Source organism: Elephas maximus, chromosome 13 (assembly GCF_024166365.1).
Source record: "Elephas maximus indicus isolate mEleMax1 chromosome 13, mEleMax1 primary haplotype, whole genome shotgun sequence".
NCBI classification, from domain to species: domain Eukaryota; kingdom Metazoa; phylum Chordata; class Mammalia; order Proboscidea; family Elephantidae; genus Elephas; species Elephas maximus.
Window position 1 is genome coordinate 74,233,730 of NC_064831.1, and position 19,553 is coordinate 74,253,282.

The window sequence follows — 19,553 nt, forward strand, 5'->3', positions numbered from 1 at the left end:
GACCACTACTGAGCAGTCATACCTTGTACCATGTTAGCAGAGATGAAGCAAGAGACTCTCCCCAAGGCTCCTACCCGTTAGACATGGAGCACAAACACCGGCTCACCTTTATCCTTTCTTTGGACAGGAAATACGCTGTTGCGTGCAGCACATCAGCAGCATGTGTAGAGTTGTGGTAAGGGTTAGAAGAATGATAATTGGTTTCGATAACTTGTAACCACGACTTGAGCGTTGACTCAGAGCAGTTTAAGAACTCACAGATTCCAAATCGAGCAAATATTTTGAGACCAAGATAAATCAAAGGCCTACAGGGAAGAAAACATCCACAGCATTAAAACAAAGGAAGGAAACAGGCAAAGTGTTTTGAGCCTTCACAAGGCTCAGATCTAAGGAACCAATGTGAGCAGGGCTTCAGGGTGCACATGGAGGCTGCTCGGCCTCTGCTGCTCTTTCTCCCCTTAGCCAACGCTCGTGGGGCCTAGCCCCTGCCTTCAGGGACCAAGATGCACTGCGGAGACCTGACTGTCCACGGGGATTCTGGCATCAGAGCTTCCTGTGGAACTCCCCATGGCTGGTGCAAGGCTTCTTCACCCTGCCCTTCCTGATTCAACTTCTACTTACACTAGTGCATTCCCCCAAATCAACATTCACTAGGCTAAACTTGTGCTGCCTTGAACACTAGCCTCTGTTTTGGACTTGTATCACTGGCCAGATATCCTGCCTAGAAGAAATTATTTCCTGAGGGCCAAATATGAGCCAGACCTTGTCACATATCATGTAATTGTCTGACAATCTAGAGGCTGACATTAGGAGACAGTTTCTCATGAGAAGGTGGCCAAATGGCCACCAAGTGAGGCCCTTACTTGAGAAGTCACTTCGGTCTGGCCCTTGGCTTGGAAGGTCAAGAAACTTGGCTCTGTTGGGGCACATCCAGAGGACATCAGCTGACCTGCCTGAACCTGACTCACTTGAGACTAGTATGGAAACCAGGTGTTGAAGGATTCATTTGACTTCTAGAATACCCCTTACCCATGCTGGGGTACATGGGAAGTAGAATGTATCAGAAGGTTGGCTAACAGTGAGCATGAGCAAAGGGCAAGGATTATGTTGGGGGCAGTTTTCCCAGACTGGGACAAGGCCTGAAGGATCATCCCATGGGCCAATACAGCACGACTCTCCTGCACTGCTTTCTTTCTGCCAGGTTGAGACCTGACTACCCTGAAAGACAGTCCTTGCTTTAAGCATCTGGCTCTGTGGACATCTCTATCTGCCAAGTCAACCACTCCCCTTCGGTTAATAAGTCTTCTCCAGCAATGCACAAAACTCAAGTTAAAACCCCAATCCCACTCTGTGGTCACACCCAGATCAGGGTAATGGGAGTTTTAGGTGTTCCACAGCTGTCAGCAAATACATAGCAACCTAGACTGGGGCAGTTCTTACTGAATGTATCAGAGTGTGTGTTTCTAACAAATTTTAGCTCTAGGCTCTGAGTGGGGTTCTTTGTAGCTATCTCAGCATATCACCATCTACAGGAGAAATTAATATCCTCATTTTGTAGATTTGGAGTGGTTAAGTCCTTTGCATGAATCTGCTGTTTCCAAAGGAGTCACAGCCTGCAGACTTCCCCTGACCAGAGACCAGCAGTGCAGAATCCACACTCCTTGAGTGGGCTCCTCCACACAGGCCCTCAGAATCAAGCTCTCCACCTGCCAAGCTCGAGAGGGACTCACCTCTTGTGGGTGGCAGCCTCCAGTTCAAAAATATCAAAGTCCCAGAATTCCTCATTTTCCATGATTCGAGCTATCCGTGGTGGAATGTCATGAAGGGAGATGGAATTGATTATTCTGCTTGAAACCTGGTGAAGGTCTGCAAAGTGATGCAATGTGGAGAACAAAATTAATAGGCTTTATGAAATCAGCTGTTTCTTATAACTTCTTACTGCTGAGAACAATTACTTGAAAACATTTATCTGAAAAGATTATTTTTCATCACTCAATATTATGTATAGATAGTGATCCAAAAAATTAAGAAGGAAATACTTACTCTTTGGTGAAAGAACATAGTCATTCCCTGATAGTCTTCGCAAACCATCCTGATAAAAAGCAAGGAAACAAGAAAAAGTCACGACAGTTCTTTTCTGCTTGAAGGCCTCAGGAAGGCGGTCTTAGAGGATGGCTAAAGGGTACCCTCTCCCCCCAAGACTCCCCTGTGCCCAGCAGGCTCCACGCTTGTGATCATCATTTCCTGAGAACACTGCCTACAGCAGGACACTACCCCATCATTTCCACCCCCCAAAATTTTATTCTTACAGGCTGGAGGAGCCTGTGTCTCCAATAGGCAAGGTCACAGTTTAGACATTATCAACTCCGGGAACCACTCTACTATCCAAGGTCACTGCCTAAAGCCCTGAATTTTATGAAATCAAACTACCTCAGAAATTATGGGCTGCAGGAGGCATTCAGGAGCTCTCAAGAGCCCATGATACAAAGCCCCCTTCTGATGAAGTGTTCCCAAGCCTTCTTTCCTATGTAAGTTTGGGTAGGATGCTTTGGGAGCAAAACCATGCCTCCACCACCTGGTACCTCTTTACACACATATGGCAGGAGATGGATAGTCTGCATTTTATAATTTGGTATGTAACATTTAATACTACCTCCCCACTCCCTGTTCTCAAAATCTTTAAAAGCAAGTGAAATATTTAAATAAATTGCTCATAGAACCTCTAAGCAAAATTGGAGAACTGCCTCAGTACGATGTCTAAAATATGCTCCTCCCCACACTGACATCTCTCGAGGTGGTGGGCAGCAGGTGGATGACAGCTCTGGCCAGAAAGCAACTGAGCCTGGGCAATGGGGAGGTTAGGCCTTGCTGCACCCTATACGCAATGACCAGTTGCCTTTCCAGAGAGCTCTGTCTAAGCCAGCCTATAAAGAAATAATCTCTGAGAAAACAAAACAAGGACAGGCAGGCTCTAAGCAGCAGCCTGGTTGTATATACTTACACACATTAAGCCCCCAACCAGGTCGTTGGCATGAGGATCGTCGTCCTTAGCACCAAACTGTGGTGAATATAATTCAGTGGTTCTTAAAATTTCCAGCACACGGTCTAAGGCTTCTGTCACAGGCACGGGACTGCTTTCTTGGGCAGCATTGATAATATTGATTACCTACAATATGGAGAGAAAAGACTTGAATTTCACAATCTTAAAAACAATGGTAAAGCAATCCAGGAAGCTCAGCTGGCAACAGTGTCTAATGCTAACTTAAGACTAGCTCAAATGTTCACATGACACATCCTTTCTCTTCAGAAGCGGTGGCACCATACAACTATGAGCAATATTATTAGGGTTGTTGCAGGTCCCTGCTTCTTCTCACTGGGAACAATCAATTGGGAGAATGAGGGACTTCCAGGCTTGGCACAGAGCCACCACAAACTGCTTCACCTTGGTGATGGGTGCATCGATCGTCATGGAATGTATCCGGGCCAAGGAGGAGTGTCGTCTCTGGCTGGCAACTGTGGAGACAGGGATGCAGAAATCGGGGTGTGCACAACCTTGGGCACCTGCCTTGTTGGCTGAGGGCTCCGTGACTGCCCCTCCTCCCCTGGCCTGAGTGTGCTCAGCTACATAACAAGCACCCTTTCCATCCTGGCAAGCCTTGGGGTCTGGGGTAACCAGCTCTGCTTCCTTTGGTTCTAGGATGCACGTGTCCCCATAGACAGAGCTTCTGCTATCACAGGTCAGAGAGAAAACAGGGCAAACAATAATAGCAATCAAGGCCAAACAGTTAGCCTCTTTTTGTTTCCATAACACTAAGGCTTTATAATTATCCAACTAGCTGCTATCCAGGACAGGAGTAAAAATGTTCTGGAAGAGAATACCACACAGGCCCTTTGTTTCACGTATGGCAGGAGCAATAAATACAACTCGTCATTAGCTGAAACTCATGAATTTCTGGTTAAAATTTTCAAGGTATGTTTTGGTGCTTTCCACTATTACATTTAATCCAGACTGTTTAAGGTAAATACCTTAAATGAGGCAGGCAGCAACACTTAGGATCTAAAATTTGTTAATTTTTTGTTGCGCCTGCCAAGATATGGTTCCTTTGGGTGTGTGGGGAAAGCCTGGTCAATGTACAGGCAGGAAAAAAAAAATCACATAGAGTTCTGTGTCTCACCATGAAAGCTCCACTGTCAGGCAAATGCTGTTTACCAAAGACCTCAAAGGACCACAGGCTGTTCCACAGCCTGATGCGTCAGCCTCATTTTACAAATGAAGCGACTGAGGCCCAAGGAGAGACATTGTCCAAGGCTAGCCAACTGAGGGGCTCTAAAATGCTTTAAATTTCAGGAACCAACAAAACTTCTTAAATCTAACTCTGGTGACCAGCATAGAGTTGCCAACTTTTCATTTTTCCCAGTAAAGTCATTAAGTCAAAAAATAAAACTATTTTATCACTCTGTCAATAAAAGGACTTGTTTTCATTTCTAATAAAATGAAAGTGACATGTTTATGAAAATCAAACAATAGTGTAGATTAATAAAGAAAAAAATAAAAGGTATAAAGATTGCCATGACTGTTTATGCAGAAGGTTTAAAGGAATCTACAAACTTCCCTTACAATCAATGAGTAAGTTTATCAAGGCTCATGGGGGACATCGTCAATTTATAAAACTCAAGTATATTTCTCTATACCAGCAACAAACAACTGGCCATTGAAATAAAAAAACAGCATCAAAAAAAATCCAAAGGAATAAATATAATGAAAGATGAACAAGAATTCTGCACTGAAAATTCAAAAACACTGCCGAGATAAAACAAAGAACACCTAAATATTGGGGACATATAGCATATTCATAGTTCGGAAGACTCAGTATTACTGAGATTTCAATTTTCCCTAAGTTGAACTATAGATATAAGGGAATCCCAGGCAAGATCCCAGAAGAGTGTGTGTATGTGTGTGTAACCTACAAAGCTGATTCTAAATGTTATGTGGAAATGCAAAGGACTTAGAGTAGCCAAGATAATCTCGAAGAAGAACTTTATACTATCAGATATCAAGACTTACTGGCATTTGACTCAACGGCAGTGAGTTTGGTTTGGGGGTACAGCAATCAATAGTGTGATATTGGTGAAGGCCTAGACAATCATGAATGGAACAGAACAGAGTCCAGAAACAGACCAATAGCAGCACCTGACTGATAATCAGCTTGTAGAAGAAAACATGGAAGAATATCTTCATGACCTTGGGATAGAAAAAGATTTCTTATTCAGGACTCCCTAATAGAAAACTGATAAATTGGGCTTAGTTAAAATTAAGAACTTCTGTTTATCAAAGGACATCATTAAAAGAGTGAAAAGTCAAACAACAGACCTAGAAAATATATTTTGTGATTCATATATCCAAGAGAGGACCCACATATAGAATACATAAAGAATTCCCATAAACCAGTAAGAAAAAGATTAACAACCCAGTTATAAAAATGGGCAAAAGACCTGAACAATACTTCACAAAAGAGAATATCCAAATGGCCAATAAGCACACGAAAAGGTGCCCAACCTCATGAGTCATCAGGAAAATTAAAACCATACCCACCAGAATGGATAAAATGAAAAAGACTGGTATTACCAAGTATGGAGGAGCAACTGGAACTCTCAAACATCAGTGATGGAGCGTAACGTGGTAAAACCCACGGTAGGGAACTATTTGAAGCTACCCTAAGACCCAGCAATTCCAGATATAAGATGAACACATATATAACAAAAAACTCATATAAAAATGTTCAAAGACTCCTTATTCTTAACAGCGGAAACAGTGTGAATGGTCCTCAATAACAGCATGGATAAATAAACCGTGGTATATTCATACAATGTAGTACTACTTAGTAATAAAAAAATAATGAACTACTGATACATCTAACAACTTGGAATCGCAAAAACATTACAATGAGTGAAAGAAACTAGACACAAAAGAGTACATATTGTACAATTTATATGAAGTACAAGAACAGGCAAAGTTAATTTATGGTGATGGAAATTAGCACTGCCTCTGGATGGCGAAAGATGCGTGCGTGGACTGTCTTTGCTTATTTTGGGTGGTGGTTGCATGAGTGTATATAATGGTCAAAACTCATCGAACTGAACACTTAATATCTGTGAATTTTATGGTATGTAAGGTATAACTCAATTAAAAAGAATAGTGATTAAAAAACAAAAAACTAAAAGAAAAATTTAACTATTAAAAATATAGAAATATATAAAGTAATCCAAAGGATCAACAGAAGTTACAGTGTGCTGAGTGAAGAGAAGCCTGTTTTAGGCATGAGCGTGCTTACTGCTGCCCTGCACTGCTCAAGGATTGCAGAGGTCCTGGAACCATAACCATGACGACCACAATGAAGATGAGGATGGCAGCTAATATTAATTAAGTGCCTACCCTTGCCAGGCACCACACACACTCATTTAATCCTCACATGATCCTCTGTGGGCTGCATATTCTGCCCATTTTCCAGAAAAGGTAATGGAAGCCCAGAAGTCCATGCCTGAAGTTGCAGAGAGCAAGTGAAACTGGGACTTGAACCAAGTCATCCTGATGCCAAAGCCACATCCTTCCCCTTATCACCACATTGCTTCCTGCTGGTGCCATCCCCACACCTGCCCTCAATGCAAAGGACATGCAACATTTCACAACCTCACAACAAACCTGTGAGCAACATGAAGGCAGGCATCTGACCACCACTGTATAATCCTAGCTGCTATTGCTTTGGAAATTTTTGGGTTTTTAATCAGTAACACCTCCACGTGTCTGTCAGTTTGTTGTACCAGGGGCAGGGGGGCGGGGGGGCTTCTGTGTTGCTGGAAGCTATGCCACCAGTATTCAAATACCAGCTGGGTCACCCAAGGCAGACACATTTCAGCTGAGTTTCCAGACTAAGACAGACTAGGAAGAAGGGCCAGGCGGTCTACTTCTGAAAAGAATTAGCCAGTGAAAACCTTATGGATAGCAGCATAACACTGTCTGATACAGTGCTGGAAGATGAGCCCCTAGGGTTGGAAGGTGCTCAAAATACAACTGGGGAAGAGCTGCCTCCTCAAAGTAGGGTCAACCTTAATGACATGGATGGAGTCAAGCTTTCAGGACCTTTGTTTGCTGATGTGGCATGACTCAAAAGGAGAAGAAACAGCTGCAAACATCCATTAATCAGTATTAGAGGAAAGCTCATACGCAACCTGCATTATGCAGATGACACAAACTTGCTTACTTGAAAAGTGCAGAGGACTTGAAGGACTTACTGATGAAGATCAAAGACCACAGCCTTCAGTATGGATTACACCTTAGCATAAAGAAAACAAAAATCCTCACAACTGGACCAATAAGCAACATCATAATAAACGGAGAAAAGATTGAGGTTGTCAAGGATTTTATTTTACTTGGATCCACAATCAACACCCATGAAGTGGGAGTCAAGAAATCAAAAGACACATTGCATGGGGCAAATCTGCTACAAAAGGCCTCTTTAAGGTATTGAAAGGCAAAGATGTCACCTCAGACAGAGGTGTGCCTGGCCCAAGCTATGGTGTTTTCAGTCACCTCACACGCATTCAAAAGGGGGACAACGAATAAGGAAAACCGAAGAACTGACACCTCTGAATTGTGGAGTTGGCTAAGAATACTGAATATACTGTGGACTGCCAAAAGAATGAACAAATCTATCTTGGCAGAAGTACAACCAGAATGCTCCTTAGAAGCAAGGGTGGCGAGACTACGTCTCACATACTCTGAACATGTTATCAAAGAGGGATCGGTTCCTGGAGAAGGACATCATGCTTGGTAAAGTAGAGGGTTGGTGAAAAAGAGACAGACCCTCAACAAGATGGATTGACACAGTGGCTGCAACAATAGGCTCAAGGATAGCAAGAACCGTGAGGATGGCGCAGGACTCGGAAATGTTTCTGTTGTGCACAGGGTCGCTATGAGTCGGAACCAACTCGACGGGCACCTAACAACAACAACCAGTAACAACGAACTCCATATACTTCAGTATTCATCTTTGGCCCAAAGAAAGTACACACTAGCAGTAATATTTACCTATACACTACTATACAAAATTTTCTTTAAAAAAAGAAAAAACTACTAGGTTATTAAGGCCATGCACCTACATGATCTTTAAAAAAAAATTTCAGGTAGCCCCTGACTTACAAAGGGGTTCCATTCTGACAACTCCATCGTATGTTGGTTTTCGAATACTTTTTGTTTTTAGTTTTCATTATTAATTGTCTTTATTATCAGTATCTTTATAAAGCAAATTATGCAAGTATGCCATAACTCAAATACGTCATAAATTGGGGACTACCTATATTCCCATCAGAATAATATTTGCTTAATGAGTCTTTCATAATCCAAAAATTGGGCTTATACTCCCAAAAAGTCAAGCTTCAACAGTAAACTGCAACTCACAATGGAATATATCTTTTAAGAATTACCAAATGTATTACTGATACAATTATAGACAATAAATTGTTATCTTCTGCTGTTAGTTTAGGAAATAAATAATAGGTAGTAAACTGTATCTTTTCTTTTTCCTTTTTCCCTTGCCTCCATTAAAAGGCTTAGAATGGAGCCCAGAGGCAGGAGTTGGGGGGTAGGGGAAGGAGTAAACAAAGGTTTCTAAAGGGTACCCTCCCGCCTCATAAATAGGAGGTGGGCAGTGACCAGGAGACAAGATTAGGGAGGGAGGTCTGGTCAGTCTACATGTGACACGTGAACATTTTCTTCTCTTGCCTTTGGCACCTACCTTCACTTGATCGAGTGGAAAGAGATCTGACATCTAGCGAGTCTTTTCTCCTGTCTTTAATAAGTTTGCCTGTCTGCACATCTGTGGAAACAATTAAATTAGACATCACCTCTTCAAAAGGATTTAAACAGTATATTGGCAAAGGTTACCAATCTAAAATTAAAAAAATTTAAGAATAGGACACCAGTTAAGATGCCACAGAAATCAACACAGTGCAGAGATGGAAAATAGAAACAACTGAGTTGTGAGGGGTTGGCTCTCATAATGTTTTACCGGGTGCAACCATTAACAAGTGCTTTACAGCTGCCAGGTTATATAATTATGAAGTCCCAAAACATAGAGTAAAAACGCAGAACTGAACTCAGGAGAACTTCTCCTACTACATTTCTACACAATTGAGAAAAATGGTGGGTGATTTTGATCCCCATTTTGCCCTTGCCCCAAAATCTTTTCTATAAAATAAGCTTTAGGACTTTCCAGGGAAGAAGGTTCTTTTCTTCCGTTTTCTAAGGAGGTACCAAGAGGACTGGTTTGGAATGTATTTCAAATGACAGTTTATCTTCTCCCCAAACGTGCTCCCCCTTTTCTGTGAATGGTATCACTGCTATTCCAGGCTCCAAACAGAAGGCTTTCTTTAACTCCTCCCTATCTCTGACCCTTCACTCTGGTCCCAAGACAAGGCTAATCCTCCTTTCTGTCCCTTGCTCTTTGGACCTGCTGGTGCCACGCGTGGTGCTATGTGTTTTCCTAGGCATCACCTCACAGGAGCCTCTCCAACCTCTGAGATGGGTACCCCTGTCCCCATTTCACAGATGAGAAAACTGCGAGCTGCTACGCAAGCGAGTGAATGGCAGAGCTACATTCTAGGTTAGGTCTTCCTGTCCACATGTAGTATTTTTTCTGCTTTTATCTTGGTTTCCTCAGCTGGAACCCCTTCTTTTCCTGCTCACAAACAGGATCTGAATGCAGGCTCTTAGTACTCCCCTCCCCACCATCAAGTAGGTTCTTCACTTGCTACCTGCTTCTTGACCCATCATAAGCTACATTTTCTTCTACATGGCCACTGGCAGTGAACTTGTCAAGGTCAGTGATGACTTCCTTGTTAAATCTGAAGGCCACAGTTCGATTCTTTTCTGACTTGACTTGATTGTGGTACTAGACACAACTGATTATGCTTCCTGGAAACTCTTGGTTTCCATGAGTTCACTCTCTCCTGGTTTTCCTTCCATCTCTCTTGAGGAACTCATGAAGGAAATTAGAAGGAATAGTGAGAGAATAGTAAGAGTAAGACTATCTCTCTTACTATTCCTTCTAATTTCCTTCATGAGTTCCTCTTCCTCAGCCACCCTGGTGTTTCCAAAGGTTCCATCCTTAGCCCTTCTTCTCAGTCAACACAACTTCTTGGGGGATTTCACTGCCTCCTACAGCTTTAACTAGTCCCTCCTACAGCTTTAATTAGACTAATTAAAATTAGACAAAAATTACTGTCTAATTCCAGGCTTCTCTCCTAGGCCCCAGATTTGCATTTTAACTCATCACTTTCATTTAGATTCCCCTTAGGCACTTCAAATAAACTCATTATCCCAAAGAAACTCATTATTTTATCCCAAATCTGCTCTTCATCCCAGGTCACGGGATATCACCTACCTTTTTGCTTAAGTTAGAACAAGTCATCCACGACTCCTTCCTCAGCCCTCTTCTCCTTCAATTGCTCATCTAAGTCTATGGATTTTACCTCCTCAGTACCTCTTCTGTCACCTGCTCTGTCCCTCCCTATCTCAGACACACTCATCCTCTTCCTCTGGATTATAGCAACAGCCTCCCATGTTGGTCCCACAGCCCCTTACTTTGCCCCCTTCAACGCATTCTTCACAATCAGCCCAGTAATTCTTCAAAAACATAAATGGGACTAAGTCACTCCCAATTAAAGCACTTCAATTGTTCATCATTGTCTTTAGGAAAACTCCAGTTACTCAGGGTGGCCGCCAGAGTCCTAAAAGATCTGAATTACCTCTTTCCAGCCATCACAAACTATTTATGGTGTGTTAGTTCACCTACGAAGGAGCCCCGGTGGCACAACAGTTAAGTGTCTGTCTGCTAACCAAAAGATTGGTGGTTTGAACCTACCCAACAGCTACACAGAAGAAAGACCTAGCGATTTACTGCTATAGAGATTACAGCCTAGAGAACCCTATGGGACAGTTATACTCTGTCACATGGGTTGTTTATGAGCTGAAAATTGACTTGACAGCACCTAACAACAACAGTGCACCTCCCAAAGCTCCACATGTTGGTATAAAAGGCTTACCTCCACTTGGGACCTTCTTTACCTGGTTAACTCTTGGTCCTCTTTGAAGATGCACTTCTGGTATCATAACCTTTGGAAAATCTTCCTTTCCTTAATGCCTCCCCACACCACCCTAACACTGCCTGCCACATAGCTGCCTGCTTCGCTGTCTTCTATTGTCAAGTCGATTCCTACTCATAGAACCCCTATAGGACAGAGTACAACTGCCCCATAAGGTTCCCAAGGCTGTAAATCTATATGGAACCAGACTGCCACATCTTTCTTCCACAGAGTAGCTGGTGGGTTCTAACTGCTGACCGTTTGGTTTGCAGCTAAGCAATTAACCACTGCACCACCAGGGCTCCTTGATTCTGTAGCACCCTTGCTCAAAAACCTCTAACGCCTCACAGATGAAGAACTCCCTGGTATTGAAGGGCAGGCACAATCTGCCTGCACCAGCCTGCCTTTCAAGGATCATCTCTCACTTGTCTTGTGCATGAGCGTGCTGTGTCAGCTCAACTGCTCCACCCTCCATCTTTGGAACAGTCTTGGCACCTGTTTCTGTCTGTGACATACGGCACTGTACCAACTCCAAATGCCCACTCCTTCAAATTTTACCTCCACTAGACCACATATAGACTGATGTGTCTCTCCTTCCTCTGAGCTTCAAGGAGATTAATGTCCACACCAGCTGCCTGATAAGATGGTACGGTGGACTTAGTACTTGTCCTTTTGTTCCTCTTCCTTTTGTCCACTCAGCATTTACTGGGCACCTATCATGTGTCAGGCCCTAAGCTGGGCATTAAGGATGTGAAGATGAATAAGGTATGGTCCATGTCCTCAAAAGGGGAGAATGTACAGGGGAACAGAGGTGGGTAAACTAACAGTTAAAGTCATAATTTTGAAGTTAGATGATGACATGGCAGAGGCTCCCGAGAGTCGGGGGAGACAGGACATAAAAGACAGAAGCGAGCAGAAGACATGGGGACCTCATATCACCAAGAAAGCAGTGCTGGGAGCAGAGTGTATCCTTTGGACCTGAGGTTCCTGCAGGGAGAAGCTCCTAGACAAAGAGGAGACTGATAACAAAGACAATCCTCCAGAGCTCACAGAGGGAGAAAGCCTTCCCCTGGAGGTGACGCCCTAAATTTGGACTTGTAGCCTACTGGACTGTGAGAGAATAAACTTCTCTTTGTTGAAGCCATCCACTTGCGGTATTTCTGTTACAGAAGCACTAGATGACTAAGACAGTCCCCAAGAGGCAGCAAGCTCCTGAAGGAACTAAGAGGCCAGTGCCTTATATTTAGTGAGTGCTCAACCAGTATGGGTTGATTTGAGGTACCTAGCCTATCAATGGACAGAATGCTAAAGAGGTCTCCAAAAACTGGGGTTTGGGCTCAGTACCACCTGTGATTTCATGTCACTGCTCCTGGCTTCCTGTTCTGTGAAATACGATCCTTACACTCTGTCCCATCTTTTTAGTTGAGAAAAATTAGCAATATTTCCTTAGCCTGCTGGGTAAATCCAGGGAACCCCCGAGAAGCAGTGAGGAGGGGCAATGAGACATGTAAGTATTCAGCACTCTTCACAGATAGCACTTTATTCTGTCTTTAATGCTGTGGCCTGGGAGTATGAGCTCCACTGTGAATGCAAGGAAGCTACGGCAGAAAGTCACTCTACTGGAACACAGCAGACTTTCAGAGCACTTTTTAGAAACTCTCCACTGTTCAAGTGCTCATGCAGGGCTTGCTCCACAAAGGACCACCCTCTCTCCGGGGTCTCCACTTACTTCCAAACTATCAAGTTAACAGCTGCCTGTCAGCAGTCATTCTCACTGGCTTCTCTGAAGCATCAGATACTGGTAACTATCATCTCCTCCTTAGAAAGCTCACTTTCTCCAGACGGAGCAAAACTCAAAGCCTTTTCAGTAGTCTACGAGGCCTGTATCAATGGCCCCAACCTTGAAAGCACACAAGAATACCTGTACCACATACTGAAGCCTGGGCCCCACTCCATACCATCTGAACCAGAACTTGTCACATTTCTGGCAAGGTCTTTCCTGACTACCTCCTTATCCCCTCACACATCCCATTCCCCTGTTGTTGCTGTTAGGTGCTGTTGAGTCACTTTTTGACTCATGATGACCCTATATGACAGAGCAGAATTGTCCCATAAGGTTTTCTAGACTGTAATCTTCACAGGAGCAGATTGTCAGGTCTTTCTCCTGTGGGCCCACTGGGTGTGTTTGAACCGCCAACCTTTTGGTTAGCAGCTGAGTGTTTTTATCTGTTGTGCCACCAGGGCTCCTTCTCCATTCCCCTACCCTGCTTTATCCTTCTCCAAAGAATTTACCACCATTTGCTACACTATGTATTTATTTGCTCACTGTCTACTCTTCCGCCAGCTAGAACGCAGGCCGTGGTGAGAGTGCACCAAGTTCTGGCTGAATGAATGAACCACATCCTTGCTCCCCAGGGCTCCTCCGCAATCCCTTAAACGGCAGTTGATGCCTGGAATCCATCCTTAGCTTTCAGTCTTCCTGCCTCACTTTCTCTCCTCAGGAGAGCTTACCAGGGCTTTGGCTATCTCCAAATGCCACCAGACAGCTCCCACTGGAATGTTCAAGGCACCTCAGATATAATAGCTTCAAATGTGAATGTATCCTCTTTCTGCCCCTATATAGACCTGCTCTTCTCCTGCACCATTTTAAGTAATGTTAACCACTAGCCAGACTAGAAACCTTGGTGTCATTCTCAAGTCTTTTCTCTTCTTCCCTCACATTATGCTGGTTCCCAAGTCCTATTGATTATACCTCCAAAGGGTCTCTTGAATTCAGTCTCTCAGCTGGTCTCTCTGCCTTTAGTCTCTTTTCTCCACATCATTACCATGACTATCTTTCTAAGACCTGACCCCTTCTCCCTGACCTGTTTAAAGGCCCTCTTGGGAAAAACCTTGTGAAGTCTTTATCCATCACTAGTCACAAGTCAAATGACAAAACTTAGGCAAGGGAAGAATCTCCCAAACTGTATCTGTGCTGGGTCATTCTGTCATCTGATTAGTGCTCACTTAGGAATCTTACCCATCTGACCCAGCTCACTGGCTAGCTGTCCAATCTCCTTCCTCCATGGCAACATAACCAGCTTTACGTCCAAAAGACCTGGCTAGCCATCGTGCCTAAATTTCCTATGACTATATCACTGATGCTGCCCTCCAGTCCCACCACTGTCATTTCCTGGCTGCTTGACCTTAGGCTGTCACTTAACCTTTCTGAGCCTCAGTTTCTTCCTCTGCAATAAAGGAAAATTGATAGCCATGCCTACTTCACAGGGCTATTCTGAAGAATTAGAAGAATTCAAGTAAAGGTATTCTATAACCTTACAGAATAAGAATTACTACACTTACTGCTTCTGCTTCTGACCCTACCATCCCCTGCCATCTGGCTCTGCCCTCACCACCCTCCTGAAACTGCACTTCTACAGGTCACAAGTGAGCTCTGGGGTACAAAATGCAAAGTCTCTATCCATCGCTGGCTCTGTACTCCCCTCCCTCTCCTCTCTGTGTGATTCGCCACTGCCCACTACCTCCCCTAATCTCCCCTCCCTTGGCTTCAGTGACACTCTCCTGGTTTTCCTCCTCCCCCTCTGACCTCTTCTTCTCAGCTTCTGCTTCCTTCTTCCCAATATGGGTGGTCTCCAGGAGTCTGCCTTATCCCTCATCTCCTTCTCCTGCATGTTCTCTTCCTTGGTAATATCAGAGTTCCCACTTCCTTCTACCATTCCCCAGTTCAATCTCAGCAGTTCCACATCTGGGTTACTTGCTAATACTGTTGCTGGGCAGCAAAATTTGTGTATCTAGTCCTAATCTCTTTACAGGAAAACAGGTTCTGGTGCATAGCATGTACTCAATAAACATTTGTAGAATAAATGAACAGATGAGTGAACAAACAAATCCATCTAGCTGCCCACCAGAACCTCATATATGTCATGCGTTCCACATTCATTTTCTTCACCCAGCCCCTTCTGCCTACCCATATCACTAAAACCTAAGTCTCCAGGCTCAGAAACTACCTTTCTGACACCCTTCCTTCCTTTCCTCTCTCTGGTCCCAGTATCGCAACTGGCCTTTTTCTCTTTTCCTACTGCCATCGTCTTACTATGCTCTTTGCTTTCTCTCCTTTAAACCACAACAATGCAGGTATTTTTGTCTGGGCCCTCCTTCCATGTAATCTGTGTTACCTGTTACAGGCTTCTAAGAACTCAGCTGTCATCATGGGATTCTCCTCTGCTCAAAAATCCTGACACTCCCCACTGCCTACAGATGAAAATCCTAACTTTCAACCTAGCATTTAAGGATCCTTCATGATCCAAACTCCTCTTTCCACACTGACCCTTCATACCAATCAAAATTTAATACTTGCTCTTTCTAGAAAACAATACTTTCCTTCTTCTGTTTTTACTTCTGGGATGCTTTTCCTTCCACACCCCTCTTCTTATTCAAAGCCACCTGTCCCCGTCTAGAAGCCTCCCCTCTTCCTCTGAGCCACCAAGGCACCACTGGCCCTTTCTGACCCACAATCAATCACATCTTATGCTGTCTGTCTTTCTGTATCAGTGTGGATCTCTCTGCTCACACTAAAGCCCTGACTGCTTCTGGGCACCCATGGGAACTGTCCCAGCATGTGCTGCAGAGCTCTGAAGTCAGCCAGTCTGGATTCAAGTACTAGCTCTGCCACTTCTAGACAGATGTCCTTGAGAAATTTATTTAGTCCTTCAGTTTCCCTAAAAAGGGAGCTTCATCTATAAAATGCCTGCCTCGCTGGGTTACTGCAAAGCTTCAATGAAATAAACTATGAGGATGTAATGCACCCAGTGTAGTACTCTGTACACAGTAAATGCTCAGAAAAGCACATAACAAATATTCCTAGAAAGAGTAAGTGAACTGCTCTGGTGCCAAGGAAACCACATCCCAACAGCATGAAGGGATGGAAGACAAGGCCTCCTCCCCTGAAGACTCGCACAGAGTAGTTGCAGCCAGAGCTCAGTGCCTGGGCATGGCAGACAGGCATTTGATGGGAGCCTCTGGCTTGGAGCTGGAGTGAACCTTCACCATCAGAGCCCACGCCCCTCAACCAGGAAGGTGGCTTGCTGAAGCCATGACATACATTTGAAGAAAACAGACAATTCCTGGCCAGGGAAAAGCATTTGCAGTAACACAGACATGGGTGTGAGCAGATGGTAGTCAAGGAGACAGATATGAGGTGAGGCGAGTCTTAAGGGGTCCGGCTACCTCCCTGTGGGCTGGTGGTGACTATTGTCAGGGGAGACAAAGATGTCTCTGCTAAAGTACTATAGCCTGATCTTCAACATTGTCTGCTGCTTAAAGTACAGATGAGGCTATCAAACACACTTTACTGAAGACATCTTCACATAAGTTGATGCATTTGAGGGGACCCATTCTCTCCCCACAGGCTGAGACCCACCAGGTAGAACCTGACCAGGGCAAATGCAGGAACATGTTAGAATGTCCATAAGCACTCAGATCAACTCACAAACCAATTTGGGGAGCCAGGGGGAGAAATGCCGCCATGGTGCTAGGAAAATACAGCCCCGTCTCTGCATTAGGCAAGCTAGTCAGAGTAAGTGTATTTTTTGTTTTTTCCTCAAATGCTCAATAACCTGAAAAATGAGTATCGGTACCATACCTGTAAGACTGTCAGGCTGAACACATTCAGCTATTTTCTCAGCCTAAAAATGAATTTTAAAAGCCATTAGTTTTGATTGCTTAGTTATAGAATAAGGAAGATCTTGCTGGGGTGCACCAGGGTCCTGGGGTTTCCTTACGTACCTTATTGTTGCCATTGCACACTCTGATAATGGACACATAGTGTCTAATTTTTCTGCAAATAGAAAACAATGCATTATTTCTCTCCTGACTCTCTAATCTGATGGATATGTAGCTAATTTTTCTTTATGAAAACAGCACCTTCCTTTCACACAAAATGCTTTGGGGACCACATTTCTATTACTTGTGGCCAAGGCCACCAATAAAGGAACACGAGTCTACAGACATCATCTTGCGTCTCTGTAGAAAACAAGTGACTCTTCAGGAAAAAAAAAAAAAAAATTCTTCCCAAGTTACCACACAATTTAAAAAAAAAACAACTTATGTTTAAAAAAATGTACAGCATGTTAACCAATCAAAAGCCTTTAGTTTCTTAAGATGAGTTTAATTTCACATCCCTTATTATTGATTCTCTTCAAGTTCCAATAAATAATCCACTCTGAGTCATTCATGGAAATAGCCAGTGGTCACATCAAGGACCAATTTTCACATTTAACTCCTTCGCTGGAAATCTAAAACAAAGCAGCAAGGGCTTATCTTAGAAGCTGCTGACTTTTCTCATGTATTTATTATTCCTTCGGTTTTTCATGTTTTTCCCCCTGATAATCAAATCCTTATATACTTATCACAAAAAATTTGGAAAGGACATAAATGGACAAAGAGTCAGAACAGAGAGCCCACACAGATCCAGCTCTGAGCCAGTCACCAACTGGCAGAGAAGCCTGGTGACAAAGCACGTGAGCTGTGGGGTCAGCGCTGAGGTCCACAGCCTGGCTGTGCCACTCGCTGGCAACCAGATCTTGGGCGAGAAACCTCATCTCTCTAAGCCTCAGTTTCCTCATCTGTAAAAGGAAGGTAATCACAGTGTTGACCTTACAGGGCTATAGTCAAGATGAAATGAAGTTTTGTCTACTAGGCACTGAGAGCCTGTCCAGAGAAGGAAAGGGTCAAAAGATGGAAGCAGGCATTATAACCACCATGGCCACAATTCTTCCTTTTTCCCAAGCCTTTCATTTCCATGATTGAGATCGTAACACTACATATTATTTTACATTTTGCTGTTTGATTTAACAGTGTATCATAGGCATTTCTTCTCATCATTTAATTTTCTATGATTATCGTTTCTAATGGTGGCATATTTTATTGGTAGATGTTCTACAAGTTATACTCATCATTTTCCACTTTTCATATTATTTCTTTTATACTTTGAAACAAATCATAAAAAAATTTTAGGCTCCTGATATATGCCATTTTCCAATCTATAATCACATCTGTTTTACATAAGAAGTTTCATAAATATTAGTATTTAAAAGATTTTTATCTAATATGATAGGCCTATGCAGAAATAACACACTGTTGTCAGTTGCTGTTGAGTTGATTCTGACTCACGGCAACCCCCTGTGTTTCTGAATAGAGCTACGCTCTGTGGAGTTTTCAAGGCTGTGATCTTTTGGAAGCAGATCGCCAGGCCTGTCTTCTGAGGTGCTTCTGGGTGGGTTCGAACTGCCAACCTTTTGGCTAGTAGTCTAGCACTTACTTAAAGGTCTGCACCTCCTGAGGACCTTATTTAAATCACAGTAATTTATTAAGGTATGTAATATATCAAATTAGATAAAAATCTTATAAATAAAGGGAGTCCACCGTCAGAGTTCTCATCACACAGCTTAATAAATGGCATCGTGATTTAAATACTCTCTGGAACATCCACACAGCTGAAGCAAGACCGTCCTGATCTGCTGGCTCTGGGCTCCCAGCTGGGGAGTCAGGCTGTAGCTATGGGGAAGCCACCAGGGCAAAGCCACCCTGGAAGGCTACTGAATAAGGACACCTGACTTTGTTATGAGTCCTCTTTTTGGACTTCTGCAAACAGTTCTTAAGTATTTAAAGCAAATTTTACAGTAGCTCCAAACACAGTATGTTATTTAAGGGCTTGTTTTTTCCACTTACCCTCCCTGTCCAATGACAGGTATTATCTTCACATTTTGTTGAATATTATCTCCGTTTTTCTTTTTGGTGCAATAAATTCCTTGCCACTCCTATAAATGGAGTATAAGCATCATTACATGTTCTGTTCAAAACATAAACCCAAGACCATTTTCAGCTTTAGGTTCTGATTTATTTACCATTGCTCAAGCAATTAGGATAAAAAAAATTATCCCAACCAAACACAATTCTGAGTTTTCTGACACTGTGGTGTCCTGACTTTTGTCATCATTCTAGGAGATGGACTTTGGAGGCTGACCAAAAAGTCAGGACACCATAGTCTAAGTGATCATGTCTTCAACGGCCGTCTGTTGGCAAGAGGGGCCCTGGATCCACTAATGAAGAACACGCTCCCTCACTCAACCACACAGGTTCCTTCTCTCAAACTCCTACCTCTGCAGTGAAGGAGGGAGTGTGGCCTTTGCCCCTGCATTTGGGAGAGAAGAGAATCTCAGGACTGGGGTCATTCTGTGGCCACTACCATGGCTTCCATCAGCTTCTCAGTATGAACAGCTCGAGGCCCTCTCAGATGTGTGAGAGTTTCAATCTCTCTGCAGGTAGAGTGGTGTTGCTGAGCTAATAGCTAGGATCAAGCTCAAGTAGAGCGAATAGGTAAGATCTCAAAACCTGGGACTGAAATTGCATTAGTC

At 43.4% G+C, this 19,553-nt stretch overlaps 1 protein-coding gene across 3 annotated transcripts in view; it reads right to left on the minus strand.

Moving 5' to 3' along the window:
- The window catches only part of PDE8A (phosphodiesterase 8A), a 134,514-nt gene that overhangs the window by 28,163 nt on the left and 86,798 nt on the right, over positions 1 to 19,553 (minus strand). For all 3 annotated transcript variants that reach the window (XM_049852776.1, XM_049852777.1, XM_049852778.1), the window contains exons 9-17: positions 18,868 to 18,956; positions 16,924 to 16,975; positions 16,781 to 16,823; positions 8,793 to 8,873; positions 3,443 to 3,513; positions 3,002 to 3,166; positions 2,044 to 2,092; positions 1,731 to 1,866; positions 107 to 305 (exon numbers count right to left, since the gene is read on the minus strand). In XM_049852776.1, coding sequence (XP_049708733.1) covers positions 107 to 305; positions 1,731 to 1,866; positions 2,044 to 2,092; positions 3,002 to 3,166; positions 3,443 to 3,513; positions 8,793 to 8,873; positions 16,781 to 16,823; positions 16,924 to 16,975; positions 18,868 to 18,956 — 885 coding nt within the window. The remainder of the gene's footprint in view (positions 1 to 106; positions 306 to 1,730; positions 1,867 to 2,043; positions 2,093 to 3,001; positions 3,167 to 3,442; positions 3,514 to 8,792; positions 8,874 to 16,780; positions 16,824 to 16,923; positions 16,976 to 18,867; positions 18,957 to 19,553) is intronic.